The sequence below is a fragment of the Somniosus microcephalus genome, chromosome 15 (genome assembly GCF_052327205.1).
Source record: "Somniosus microcephalus isolate GS21.2 chromosome 15, FLI_Smic_1.0, whole genome shotgun sequence".
NCBI classification, from domain to species: Eukaryota; Metazoa; Chordata; class Chondrichthyes; order Squaliformes; family Somniosidae; genus Somniosus; species Somniosus microcephalus.
The window spans coordinates 45,330,064-45,344,414 of record NC_141001.1 but is presented as its reverse complement, the minus strand read 5'-3'; the positions used below and the strand labels follow the sequence as shown (position 1 = coordinate 45,344,414).

At 46.7% G+C, this 14,351-nt stretch overlaps 1 protein-coding gene across 1 annotated transcript in view; it reads left to right on the top strand.

Moving 5' to 3' along the window:
• The window catches only part of LOC147106682 (sperm-specific sodium:proton exchanger-like), a 504,645-nt gene that overhangs the window by 47,614 nt on the left and 442,680 nt on the right, over positions 1–14,351 (top strand). Inside the window, exon 4 of the mRNA XM_086008503.1 lies at positions 7,039–7,204. Coding sequence (XP_085864629.1) covers positions 7,039–7,204 — 166 coding nt within the window. The remainder of the gene's footprint in view (positions 1–7,038; positions 7,205–14,351) is intronic.

Here is a 14,351-nt window from a genome sequence, read left to right as displayed (position 1 = left end):
CCTGTTTGGACACCATTCACACCTTTGATTGCTGTGATTATCTCTCTGCCGAGGTGTGATAAATGGCAGTTAGAAAGATTACCTGTAATCATCTGGCATTATTCTCTGACTATATAAGCTGTGTCTTTATGAATCTCTCCACTTCACCTGACGAAGGAGCAGCGCTCTGAAAGCTTGTGATTTCAAATAAAACTGTTGTACTATAACCTGGTGTTGTGACTTCTTACATTTGTCCACCCCAGTCCAACACCGGCATCTCCACACCATTAACCATAGCAACAGTGGGTAGCCAAGGTCCCTGAGCAACCAGCCCTTTGAACCTTGCTCTTCTTCAAATAAAGGTGAATGGTGGATTGTTTGAGGATGAAGTAATCATGTAAGCTACCATGGAACATGGCATTCACCCACATAGTTTTGAGTCAGTGATCACACACTAGCTAGACATTTAGAGTAGTACCCCTTTTGATCCATGTAAGGTTTTCATGCTGTGTGCTTTCATTGGAAGCACATAGGCCTATATGGGTCTTATTGATCATGATCTGCACCTTGGGCAAATCAGAAAGTTGGTAAAAGCCAAGGGCTTGTGCTTGCTACACCCTGGCATCCATAAAGAAGCCTATGTATTGGTTTGCCTCTGGAAATAAGGCATCTGTGCCTTAGTAGATGCATTGGCTATATAAGCAATGTTTCTGATGGCCTCCTGAAAACCTAGAAATTGGGTGCTGTGGTGATCTTGACTGGCACAGAGAGTGCAATAGAGGGTCTTAAAAAGGGTTGGTTCTTTCCCAGCAGATGTCACAACTCCTTTACTACCTCCCTACTAAACTACAGCCTCTGGAGGCATTGCTTTTCACTTAGGTTTAGGAATATCTGTCAGGATCTATATACTCGCTTGGCTTCTTACTTTGAGCTAGTAATCTCTTCCTCTGGTGAGCTTCCTGATTCTTAAACACAGATTCCAAATGGAAACCCATAATGCAGCTCTGTCAAATATTCTCAGAGCAGCCAGATTAGCAAGAATCAAATGAAGTTAGATAAGTAATTGTGAAGTTACTCTACCTCAAAAATCTTTCTGAATCAGGACTCTCAGTGCTCAAAATGGTCTTTATTTTTCTGTAGCACCCTCTTTTATAGGTGAACAGCTTGCACATGGCCTACAATTGTCGCAGGTTGTCATGATGTCATAAATGTCATAGATATCACTGATTTCAATATCAGATCCCGCTACTGATACAGTGATGCATGCCTTTAAAAAAAAAAAGCAGAGGAAGTTTGTGGAAGCACAGTGAGAGTGGAGACCTGGTATTATGGGTCTCTGTCCATATTTCTGATACACTGGGCTCGATTTTGCCAGCGTGGGCAGACTGGGGCGTGTCAGGTGGGATTCGTGTTAGGACCCCGACTCCGAAGTGAAGTGTTGAAAAATTGTGATTTTCCCCTAATTAGGCAATTGATTTCCAGCGTGTGGGAACCCCTGGTCCAATTAGTCTTTTCATACAGACAGTCGCCTCCGATGATGTCATCAGTGCTGCTGGATTTAAGACCTGCAAGCAGCCTTGCTTCTTCTGGAGACTGGAAACGCTTTGGAAATTGTATGAAGGACTTCATTTACCGACCATGTCCACCAGCAAGCAAAAGTGTGCACCTCGCTTTGATGAGCCCTCCCTCCAAGCACTGATGCAGGGAGCAAGATCTAATAAGGAGGTGCTCTTCCCTTTCTCAGGGAGAAAAAAGCCACCCCAGCAGACTAAAGCTGTGTGGCTGCAAGTGGCCGAGGAGGTCAACTCCATATCAATGAGCCGCAGAACCTGGCTGCATTGCAGGAAGAGGTTTCATGACCTTCTCCACACAGGAAATGTGAGTATGACTTTCCCATCACCCTCAGTCTGATCCCTATCGCCTCTCCTCACCAGCACTCTGCTTTGCCAACCTCTTCCTCCACATCTCACTTGACACTGACATCCCTGCACCCTTACCCATTCCCTCTCTATGGTCACATTCACTTAACTATTCTACCATGCAGCCCTCACACTCCCTATCACTGTGATGCAATGACAACTTACAACACACAGGGAGGGCCCTTTGTCTCCTTCTAAGCATCTATGCTATGGATTCTCTACACTCACTCCTTCATTCTCACTCAAACTCCACTTTTGTCCCTCATTGCAGGAAAAGAGAGCCCACAATAAGAGGGAAAGAGCGAGGACAGGAGGAGGGCTACCCTCAGTAGCCCAACTCATCACCTCGGAGGAGGCGGCCCTGGATATCGCCAGAATCGAGGAGGATTCCCAAGTGGGGGACGGACAAGCGGGCGCATCACAGCAAGCTGCTGACAGAATAGTTTGGCATCTCTCTCATTGACATTGCATGATCCAATGATAATGAATCTGATGCTCCAACAGATTGACTTATGATCATCTGCACTATTCAATGTGCATGTAACCTTGACCTCACATCTCTAACTCTTTCCTTTACTCCCCCACAGGACCATTGAGAGCCCCCGTCCCCACTGTCCAGGACGAAGAGCCTGAGCTTCCAGACTCCTCAGAGGAAGCTGCAACCTCTGAGGGTGCTGCGTCAGCAGAATTAAGCGCACACATCACCAGTGCAGACACTTACACAGAATCACAGAAACCCCACAGTGCAGATAGAGGCCATTTCGGCCCATCGAGCCTGCACCGACACATATTCCACCCGATCCCCGTAACCCCACGTATTTAATCCCCCTAACACTAAGGGTCAATTTATCATAGCCAATCAACCTAACCCGCACATCTTTGGACTGTGGGAGGAAACCGGAGCACCCGGAGGAAACCCACGCAAACACGGGGAGAATGTGCAAACTCCACAGGGACAGCAGTGGAGAGTCCTCGTCGGAGGGCGCAGGACGTTCCCAGCTCAGCTCCGCTGCATGTCGACCCTGTGCTTCCGGGTCCATCCAGAAGGAGAGTGGTGCTGGAACTCCAGGAACAGGTGCAGGAGTCTCTGGCAGGCTTTGTCTCCAGGGTCGCTGCGAGTGTGGAGCGAATGGAGGAGTCCATCGCTAACATGAGCAGAGCCTTTGTGGAGGCGTTGGCGCATGTACGCATCACCACGGAAAGGATGGTAACCTCCGTGGAAAGGATGGCTACCTCCATGGTAAGGCTGGCTACCATAGAGGAGAGGATGGCTTAGGTAGAGGAGAGGATGGCTACATCCATGGAGGAGCTTAGTCACCAGGGTAATGAAAACATGGTAATTGTTCAGAATAGACTGACATCTCTTGAGGAGCGATGGTCAGCTGTTGAGCAAACAAACCAGACCTTCATGCAAGTCCTCTGGAGTAGGACTTCCAGTGCAGAAATGGGTCCTCATGGCCCCCTGCAGTGCAGCAAGGTGCTGTCCAGCCACTTGTTAGCTCTGAAGTGGGCTGACCCATGAGAGGGATGTTGGTGGCAGAGAACAAGGAAGTGGGGGCTCCTCTCCAAGCGCTCACACGACCATGCCACTGCAGAGCCCTCGGTCAGAGCCACACCAGAGTCCCCACCCAACTGAGATCGGCGTCTCAACCCCTGCACAGCTGCAGGAGCAGCAGACTGTTGCCGAGCTCTCTCAGGCTCGGAACCCCAGAGGACACCCGCCAAAGGTGTCGAGACAGGAGCAGCAAGAAAGTGAGCAAGGGGCCTCCACATCTGCTGAAGCCACAGGGGAAGCACCACGTAGGAGCACACGTAAGAGGAAGATAATGCACAAGTAGTCACAAGGGTAGTCACTTGGGTGTAATGTGTTTATTTTTGAAATGCCATCAGTTGCTTGTTGTCATAAAAAATTCTGATGGCAAACTGTTGAAGTTGTGGCGTGTGTCATTTCGCTAATGGGACTTCCACATTTAGGGCTTAGGGCGACTTGCAATTGTCAGTATGGTGGTCAGAATGATAGGAATCCACAGGTTCTTGTCCATTGTTGATGGTCTGATAAGAAGGTGCGAGGCAAAAGTGTTTGATTGTGCAGGCTAAGCAAATCTGGCCAACATGAGTGCGTCCCTTGCATCCCGGGCAGTAATGTGGTTGCGTGCTGGCGCCTTCTGGCCTGTGCAGCTTCAGGTGGGTGAGCAGCAGCTTGGCGTTGCTGTTTTTGCTGCTGTTGTTGTTCGTGGTTCTGCTGCTGCCACGGCTGGTCTTCATCTGAATCTGATGTCCAGGAGGAAAGGAAATAAATGGTTCCCATGCTTCTGGTATAAGCCTCAGTTGAGGAAACGCTCAGTCAAGGTGGCGAGAGGGGTTTCCCAGGAGGTCACACTGGAGATGGGCGTCAGGCTCCAAACTTCCACAACAATGGGTATGCCTGCTAAAAGTTCCCCCAGACCTGAGACAACAAGGTTCTGCCACCTGCAAATGATGATTGCCGAAAACTCCTTTTTAATGGTGGAACTGCAGCTGTTAGTAAGCAGTCCACTTGTGAGGCCGCCAGGATTCACTGTCGTGTTCCAGAGAGGACGTGGGAAAAGTGGTAAAATCAGAAAGGCCTCTCAAAATGGGGTTATAGAGGCAATTAAGTGGTTGTTAAGGACCTATCCCGCCTCTTGGTGGCGGGATGGAAACGGGGTCAGAAAACAAGCATGTGGGAAAATTGCTCGGAGGCGGGATCAGGCCAGTCAGACATTTTTTGCGATTTTAACACACCACGCCTCCAATCCCGCCTCCTTGGGTCTGGCAAAATTGAGCCCACTGGGTCTTTCTGTCAGGGGCTTCTATATGCTAGAGCAAGGAAAATTGGCCCCTTCTGTTGTGTTAATGCTACTATTCGCTTATCCTTTTATTATTCAAGAAATTTGTTTGGAAGTTAAAGCCTGTGTTATTGCACTTCTCAAAAACAAGGAGGATTATGTGAACACATGGAATAAAACCAGTAGCTGAAATAAATTGAAGAGGGTTCTCTATTTAGTCCCTGATTATGCTACAAATTTACCTAGATATCAGAGCAACTGAAAGCGTACTTTCCGGGTAACAAGGGTTATTTATCAATTGATCTGTTAGGATCCAGAGAAAATCATCAGCTGTCATATTTCATACCTCATGTTTATGCTCCTAGAGCAGAGAGATGTTAGCATGGTATTAGTTACCTGCCCTTTTCATGAAGGCAAATATTGCTTTGTAGCCCTTTCCTCCATTCCCCATGATTCTCAATTCCTTTCGTAGGAGAAGGAGTATTCCATTCAGCCCCTCAAGCATGTTCTGCCATTCAGTTAGTTCATGGCTGATCTATACCTCAACTCCATTTACCCACCTTTGTTCCATATCCCTTACATAACAAAAATCTATCCATCTCAGTCTTGAAATTTTCAATTGACACAGCATTTTGGGGGACCAAGTTCCAGAATACTCACTGAGCTTTGTGTGAAAATCATTTTAAGATTGTGCCCTTTTGTTCTGGATTCCCCATCAGAGGAAATAGTTTCTGTATTATCAGTCATGGTCTTATTGAATGGCTCGAGGGGCCACGTCGATTAGATCATCACTGAACCGTCAAACCTCAAGGGAATACAAACTAATTTTATACCTTTAAGCCCAGGTATCATTCTGGTGAATCTGATCTATACCCCTTGCTTGGCCAATATATCTTTACTGAGGTTTGGTGCCCAAAATTGAATGCAGCACTCCAGATGGGTACAAGGCTCTGTGAAACGGAAGCATAATTTCCTTACTTTTGAATTCCAACCCCCTTGAGATAAAAGCCAACATGTCATTACTTTTTGTACCTTTGCACTAGCTCTTAGTGATTTGTTTACATGGTCACTCAAATCCCTTTGCTGCTCTGCAGCTCCAACTCTCACCATTAAGAAAATATTTTGATTTGACTTTCTCAAATCCAAAGTGGATGACCTCACACTTTCCCATATTGAACTCCATCTGCCATAGATTTTCCCACTCACATAGTCTGTCTATGTCCATTTGTAACTTCCTGTTCTCCTCCACACACTTACTGTGCCTCCTAACTTGGTGTCATCTGCAAACTTGGATACGTAACTCCTAAAGTAGGTCAAAGGGTGGGTATTCTTTGGCAAGTGGCTCAACTCGTGACTCCCCAAAGACTTTCCACCACCTACATGGCATATGTAGGTGGTGGAGAGTCAGGAATATGATGCCTGGATGGATGCAGCTGCAACAACGATCAACAAGCTCGACATCATCTAGGACAAAGCAACCTCCTTGATTGGCACTCCATCCACTGGCTGAAATATCCACTCCCTCCACCACTGGTGTACTGTGGCTGTAGTGTGTACTATCTACAGGATGCACTGCAGCAAGTGTCCAAGGCTGCTTTGGCAGCACTTCCCAACCCCGTGACCTTCACCACCTAGAAGGACGAGCAGCAGGTGCATGTGAACACCATCACCTCCAAGTTCCCCTCCAAATCACACACCATCCTGATTTGGACATATGTTGCTGTTCCATCATTGTTGCTGGATCAAGATCCTAGAACTCACTACACAACAACAGAGAGAAATCAGATAATCTTCTATGTGTTTTGGATTAGGTATGCTTGGCAAAGATAGAGAGAACTTTGTATATTTACCCAGCTAATTTTGTCCTTCTCTCCTGAAGGTGTTGACTCTTTGCTACAGTATGGCTCAGTCACACTCTGGTACCTAGCCCAGTTGGTCATTATTCATATGTAACAGAGTTTTGGCAAGCTAGTCAACCATGGAGAGGTGGAGGGAAGAATTCATCATATTCTTACCTGACAGCCACACACATTATTTCCAGCAAGGGCTGTTAGATGATGATCAAGGGCAAACCAGGGCATTGAGTCAAATTATAGCATCCTGCCACCACCTATAGGTTGAGATTGGCTAATTTAGGATTGAGCCTCGGATCTTGTTAGTCTATGTGGCTCAGCTATTCACCAGCTAAATCCACTGAGCCATCAGGGAACTTATATATATATATAAAATTTTAAGTATGAGTGTCACAAAAATATGTTTTGAGATGGAAAAATAATGAATGTACTGAAAACAGTCACTAATAATTAATCTCCCACTGGCTGAATTTCTGACAGGTGGTGCTTTTGGCTGGTCCCGGTTTGGTCCTGAGTAGTGCAATGATTGCTCTTATGGCTGTTAAAGTTTACACATTCAACTGGGACTGGTACGTTGGCATGATGTTTGGGTCAATTCTTGGCTGCACTGACCCTATTACAGCCATCTCTCTGCTTAGGAACCTAGGTATAGTAAGAGTTCTTCATCAGTTTTAGATTTGTTTGAAATGAGAACCACTTGCAATCATCTTTTAACTTTCAATTTTCAGTAAAATCACTGAAATGCAGGCTGCTGCCAAACTTTATTATTCCAGTGCAACCATGCAAAGCGTAGAATGCAGTGACTTTACACTGTGAGGCATTGGAATCACATGCAAAGAACCTTTCCAAAGGGAGCAGTGATCATAAAATCATACAGCACAGAAAGGTGCCATTCGCCCCATCATGCCTGTGCCGACTTTTTGAAAGAGCTATCTAATTAGTTCCACTCCCTTGCTCTTTCCCCATAGCCCTGCAAATGATCCAATAAACCACAATGTTGTAGCAGGAGATGAGTTTTCACTCTTTAAAGAGGAAATAGTATGATACATTTTAGTGTTAAACCTGGTAAATACCCCAACTTTATAGGGCAGCATTATAGATGAGTATGCCGGCTTTGAAAGAGCTGTAGAATTAGTCCCACTCCCCTGCTCTTTCCTCATAGTGCTGCAATTTTCCTTTTCAAGTTTATATTGAATTCCCTTTTGAAAGTTACCATTTAAATCTGCTTCCAGCAACCTTTCAGACAGTGAATTCCAGATCATAACAACTCACTGCATTAAAAAAAAATCATCTCCCCTCTGGTTCTTTTGCCAATTATCTTAAATCTGTGTCCTACGGTTACCGACCCTCCTGCCACTGGAAACAGTTTCTCCCTATCTACTCTATCAAAACCCTTCATAATTTTGAACACCCCTATTAAATCTCCCCTTCACCTTCTCTGCTTTAAGAAGAACAATCCCAGCTCCTCTAGTCTTGCCATGATGCGACAAAATGTAGTATTGATTTGACTTCTTTATTGCTAGTAACAGTATACATACAGGCCCATTATTGCTAACTGTTTTCTGACAACTGGAGAAAATCTAAAGTACAATCTGACTAATATTCACACCTTAGTCCAGCTGAATAGGTATCAATGGGGAATTGCATGTGAATTAATGAGTGTGTGAGCAGTACCTGTTGAAACAAAAAGTGGTTTTAATATGCAAATATCAATTGAATACAGAGGCATTTGTTTATACAGGAAAAGTTGGTTTATCCGGAGGTTGTATGGCTGGAAACTTTGCTCTAACGGCAGAAATCAGCAGCTGCTTTAGTTCGTTTTTTTTTCTTCTCCTAGCATTCTGTTAACAGGCAGGCTCGGGAAAGCGTCTTTGGAGCTTCGCAACAGCTTCAGAGATGCTTCAAGGTACGGGCCGAGTGTTTACGAGCTGTGTTTGTCAAATTTTCATCTCCGTATGCTTCAACGTTGACTTTGCATGTCCGGCACTTTCGATAGATCGGCAACAGTGCATCGGTGCCGGATATCACAACTTTTCCTGTACCTGTTTTATAATGTTTTTAATGGTGAGATGAATGAAGCTTTAAGTTCCAGTTATCATAGATATTTCAAACTGGGAAGACACACCTATGTAATTGATTAAAAATTCTCTCCATTAAATATAGTTAAGGGAAATGCAGTTTTCTGTTAATGGACTTTGTTTCAGTACACATTCAAAAGATTTGAAATCATTCTTCCATGGGTGAGTTTATCTCAATTCTGCCTGCAATCTGTAGCCAGTGGAGTTTGATTCCATGGCAGTAGTTCATCATGTGAGAAGTGAACATCCAGTCTCAAGATTTAATGGCCTAAAAATTAAATGGCGCTGTTCCAATTTTTCAGGTGCAAAACAGGCACCTAATCATCCAATATGGTGGACGAGGCCATGCGCATATTGGCCCAGAAATTCGGGTTGAGGGCTTCCTGCGGGTGCAAGCCTCCGACCTGCACTTACCTAGCGCGCCGGCCGTTGTGCTGTGGGCCTGCGTGGGATTCCGATCCTGGGCCTGCTCCAACTGCTGGCGCGCAGTGCTTGCGTATCCCAGGGACGCAGTTAGTTCGAAGCGTCCCCATGGATCACGTGGGCCATGGAGAGCAGGGAATCTCTATTCATAGATTTGACGGGAAGACCTGTCAAATCTATGATTAGAGTTCAGCCCCAAAACATAACTAAAACTTCAAATACATTTTTAAAAAAATCACATTTTTAAAATAAATATAAATTACATAAAATAACTATTTTAAACAATAATTTAAATTTTTGAAAAAATTAATTACAGTTTTTAGCGGGGCTAAAAATAAACTTACCTTTCTTTAAAGTATTTAAAAATAATAAACCTGTGGAAAAAATGTTTTAATTTGACTAAATTCACCAATTACCTTGTTAAAAGCAGGCCTTGCGATTGCTTTTTAAAAGCGTAGCTCCTGGAGACTTACCCTCCCGGAGAAATCTGGAAAAAAAACGGAAGTTCCAGGCGTATGCGCTGCCTCTCCGGCGCATGCGTTCGACCTGTGAACCCCTTCCTTTAAGGGAACAGAAGTTCCGGTTTCCCGCGCATGTGCAGTGCATGCACGAAACCGGCACTTTCGTTGGGCCTACACGTGAGTACCCAGCACGTACTCACCCGCGGGGACCCGAATTTCTGGCCCAATGAGGGGGAGTCATGTTAAATCGGGCTGCTCTGCAGGCATCCAGGGCGCATGTCAGAACTGGTTAAATGATTAATAAAATATTCATATTAGGGTTCTACGCATGTTGTAGGACCATTTTCTGATATTGGTATGTCTCAGCGCTAGATTGGCCACGTGATAAATTCGCCCAGTAACTTGTGGAACTAACATAAGGAAGGACCCTTCAGCGCTAAAGGGCTCTCCGCTACTTACAGGTTAGTTTCTGGTTTGTCATTTGAGACTGCTGATCAACTTCTGTTTTTTTTGGCATTTTTTCTGACTGTAAACTTAATTCTGACTGTTGAGAAGATTTTGCTGGCTGCCTTTTAAACAGTTGTACTGCAGTCATGGGTGGGCTGGTAGGGCTGCCTTTGGGGCTGGAGGATGAGTGGGAGCAGCAAGGAAGACTGAGAAGGGAGGAGGAGGGCACTGCCCAGAATGCCATACCCGCAGCGGGTCTTCAGGGAACGCTTCTCCTACATGAACCTCTCGGAGGAGCAATGTCTCAGGCGCTTCTGCTTCATAAAGGAGGCTGTCACTGAGCTATGTAACCTGCAGCCAGAACTTGAGCCTTGTACCAGAGCATGGACAGCACTGCCTGTGGCTGTCAAGGTCACTGTGATCCATAACTTTTATGCCACAGTCTCTTTTCATGCTGCAGTAGGTTACATGAGCAACATTCCCAGTTGGCAGTCCACCATTGTATCGGAAAGGTCACCAAGGCTCTCTACACCAGGAGGAATACCGACATCTTTTCCTTAAGGACAGGGTGAAACAGCCTGAGAGCACTAGGCTATGAACACAGGCTTCCTCAGGGTCCACATTGCCTCACGTTGTGCTGCATGCTCCCAATCACCAGCTTGCCATCTTTGCCAATAGAAAGCATCTCCACTCCCTCAAAGTCCAGCTGGTTTGTGACCACAGGCAGCGCATCATGCAAGTACAAATTTATCAAAGAACTCAAATCCATCTGTAACTAATAGCAGAAATAATTAGGAATCACCCCTGTGCAAGCCCTCAGTCTTGTGCGCTCATTTTCCTATCATAGTGCTCCTATGAAGTGTTTCCCTAGTGGCCACAGTTTGGGAGGTGGAAGGCTGTTGTGCTTCCATTGAGGACATTTCAGATGGCTGTAATGGGCGACCTCAAGCAGCTCTGGATCTTGAGGGCCCAGCTGAAGACTGCCGCATCTCGGTGTGGGCTGGGGCAGTCTGGCCCAACTGACGGTGTGGAACTAACAAGGAGTTGGTGGGGGGGGGGGGGGGAGGTGGGGTGGTTGCAGGCATGCTGTCCTCCTGAGAGTGGACAGCAGGTGCCTCTCATGGAGCCAAGGTCACTCTTCTGGGACTGCATCTCAGTACTCCTGTGGCCCTGTGCGAGAACAGAGCGCGGGGAGTGATGTGATGTTGTGGAAGTCCCTGTCAGCACTGGCCCCAAAGCCAAAATGGCAGCCGTCTAAGCTTCCATGGCAACAGTGTTAGCTGGGATGGAAGTTGTCAGAGCTGTTACCAGAGGCTCTATCATGATGGGCGCCACTGTTAAGTTCATGGAGCTGACTGCTTATTCCATGTGGATAGAATGTTCTCCATGCTCTGCTCGAAGCCTTGACACAAATTGGAGCTCGACCTCGCCATGCTCTTGTGACATTGTGCTGAAGCTCGCTGACAGGCTGCACAGTGCATCGAGCATTTCCTGATGTATGCCTGGGCCCTTGAAGTGAGCATCTGAATCCTCTGCATTAAAGCTAGTATGCGATCTTTCACTCTGTCAAGCTGGCACCTGTGGTGTCCTATCAACCTGCCCGAGCTCCTGCACGCATGCCTGGTGATTCACCCTGCGCAGACCTATCCTCTAGCCTAGTCTCTATAAAGTACGCGTGGTGCCAGTGTATGAGCTGGTGCTCGCGAGTGTCAGATCGAGTGTGTTGTGTATGTACCTTTAAGAGAAGAACTGATTCTATACTGCAGTACCGGCAGTGACCACCCCTGTATATAAAGCCATAGCAGGCTTCTGTATTTCAGTCTTGAATTACTCTCTGTTCAGTAAATACCTGTTTTATTGTTCTCCTGCAGTCTGAGTATTATTGATCCTCGGACACTACACTGGCGACGGGCAGGTTTGAACTCACCTGCAGTACTGCATCACCTCACGGGGATCTTTTCCTTGAAGAGAAGCTTCTTGGAGGTCGAAGTCAGAATGGCGGGCGTCGACCGCGGGCAACCGCCCAGGGATCCATCGGAGAGTTGCAGGGGAGGCTGTGGAGAGCTGGGCCTGGCTCCCCAGTCGAGGTGTTCCAGCAAGTCGTGCTGATAGCAGGTAGTGCGCTGACCCTTCCGGACTGCGGCGGGCTCGATCGAGCGGCTCTGCAAAGGGGCCGTGCAGCGTCGTCGGGAGGAAGAGAGAGAGAGAGGGTGGAGCGCACAGGGCGTGGTCGGTGCTCAAGAACAGGGCAGCGTGGACAGGATAGAACGCGGGGAAGGAAAAGTGAGACGCGCCGAAGCCGTGGGTCGCCGCCATTACCCTGTAGAACGTTAGGAGCAGCGTGGCAGCAAGGGGAAGAAGGAAAAGTGCGGGAGACGCCATTTATTCCATTGGGGAAGAAAGAAAAGTGCGGGAGGCACCATTTTATTACATTGGGGAAGAAGAAAAAGCGCGGGAGGCGCCATTTTAAATCACCCAAGATGCCGAAGAGTGGCAGTATCACTGCTTTTGACAACGAGGTAGAAGACTGGACCACGAAAGAATTGAAGTGTACTGCAATGCCAATGAGGTGGCCAATGGAAAGAAGGCGTCGGTATTATTAAATTTGATGGGCGCGAGAACGTACGGCCTATTGTGGAATTTAATTACCCCAGCTAAACCAATGGAGAAAAGTTTTGAAGAGATTGTTAATATCTTACAGGAACACCTAAACCCTACACCGCTGCTGATAGCAGAAAGATTCAAGTTCCATAAAAGAAACCAGCACAAAGATGAGAACAATGCTGACTATCTTACGGAACTACGCAAGTTATCGAAGCACTGCCAGTTCGGAGCAGGACTGGCAGACACCTTGCGGGATAAGTTTGTCTGCGGGCTCCAGAGTGAAGGAACCCAGAAACGACTACTTTCGGAAAAGGACCTGACGCTAGAACAGGCTTTCAGCGTGGCAGTATCCTACGAAGCAGCAGCATGGGGAGCTGTGGAAATACAACAGAAACCACAGGAATACAGCGCTAACGAAATGGCGTATGGAGCAGAAAAGTGCTATCGCTGCGGCAGAACAACCCATGATCAGAAGGACTGCTGGTTTAAGGACAAAGTATGCAGGCAATGTGGGAAAATGGGACACATAGCAAGAGTCTGCAGGTCAGGAAAGAAAACCAACACTACAAGAACTACTAAGGAAAAGTACAAGAAAGTAAAGAAATTGACAGACAGTAGTTCGGAAGATCAGGAGAGTGATAATGACTCCGGGAGCAGGAGACTAAGTTGTCTAAAGTTACACAACGTGGTCGCAAAGGAGGATCACCGAACCATTTGGGTCACCCTCATGATAGCAGGGTCCCCAGCAAAGATGGAATTGGACACAAGATCAGCCCTAACTGTCATGAATCGACGAGACTATGAGCGGCTATTCTCACACATACCCTTGAAGGACACGTCCATTGTATTGAAGACATACACGGGGCAAAAAGTCTACCCCAGAGGAAAAATAAGGGTGCCAGTTGAATACAATGGCAAGGAAACACAGAAACTGTATCTATATATACTACAAGATGGAGGACCACCATTATTGGGACGTGAATGGATCCGAAAAATACAATTGGATTGGCATTCCATTCAGGCGCTAACTGTGACTGATAAAAAGGATGATGACGTCACACCTGGACGACTGTCAAAAATTCTAATTGATGCGAAAGAGGTGTTCCAACAAGGACTTGGGACTCTAAAAGGAGTAACGGCAATGATAAAAATCGAAGATAACGCAAACCCAAAATGTTTTAAGGCCAGACCGGTACCTTACGCGATCCGCAGAGCTGGAGAGTCTGGTGCGTTCGGGTGTGCTGTCCAAGGTGAGTATTATTGATCCTCGGACACTACAGAGTGACGGTCCATCTTCAAGAAAGTTGATCTCCTCTTCCTGAAGTGGCAGAAGAATCTCCACTTTTCAGCACCTGAAATGAAGGCGAGGGACAAGCGTTAGCTTTCAGTGTGAAGGAAGAGCAAAGAGAGATGAATGGCTGCTGAAAGTAGTTGCAGTTTCTCACGCATAGTGTGTAGGGTGAGGTAGAAGTAAGAAGGGAAAAAGGATAAAGTGTGAAGAAACCCTGCACGACATCTCCTCCAGCGTTCTGAGTTCCCATGGCCATGACTGTCACCCTGCCCATGATGGCCAACACATTTTCTTCCATGGGGGTGAGAGTGAGCAAGGAGGGCTCGGCCTCCTCCGGTGGTAGTCTCATGTCTCGAGTTGTGTGCGACCGTCTCCTACATGAAAGAAGGGAGTGTGTTAGTGACAGTGTTGTGAGGTGTTTAGAGAATGTGCCCATCTTGGTGGAAGAGTTAGTATACAGTGTGTAAGATGTGAGGTGTGGTGAAGTGA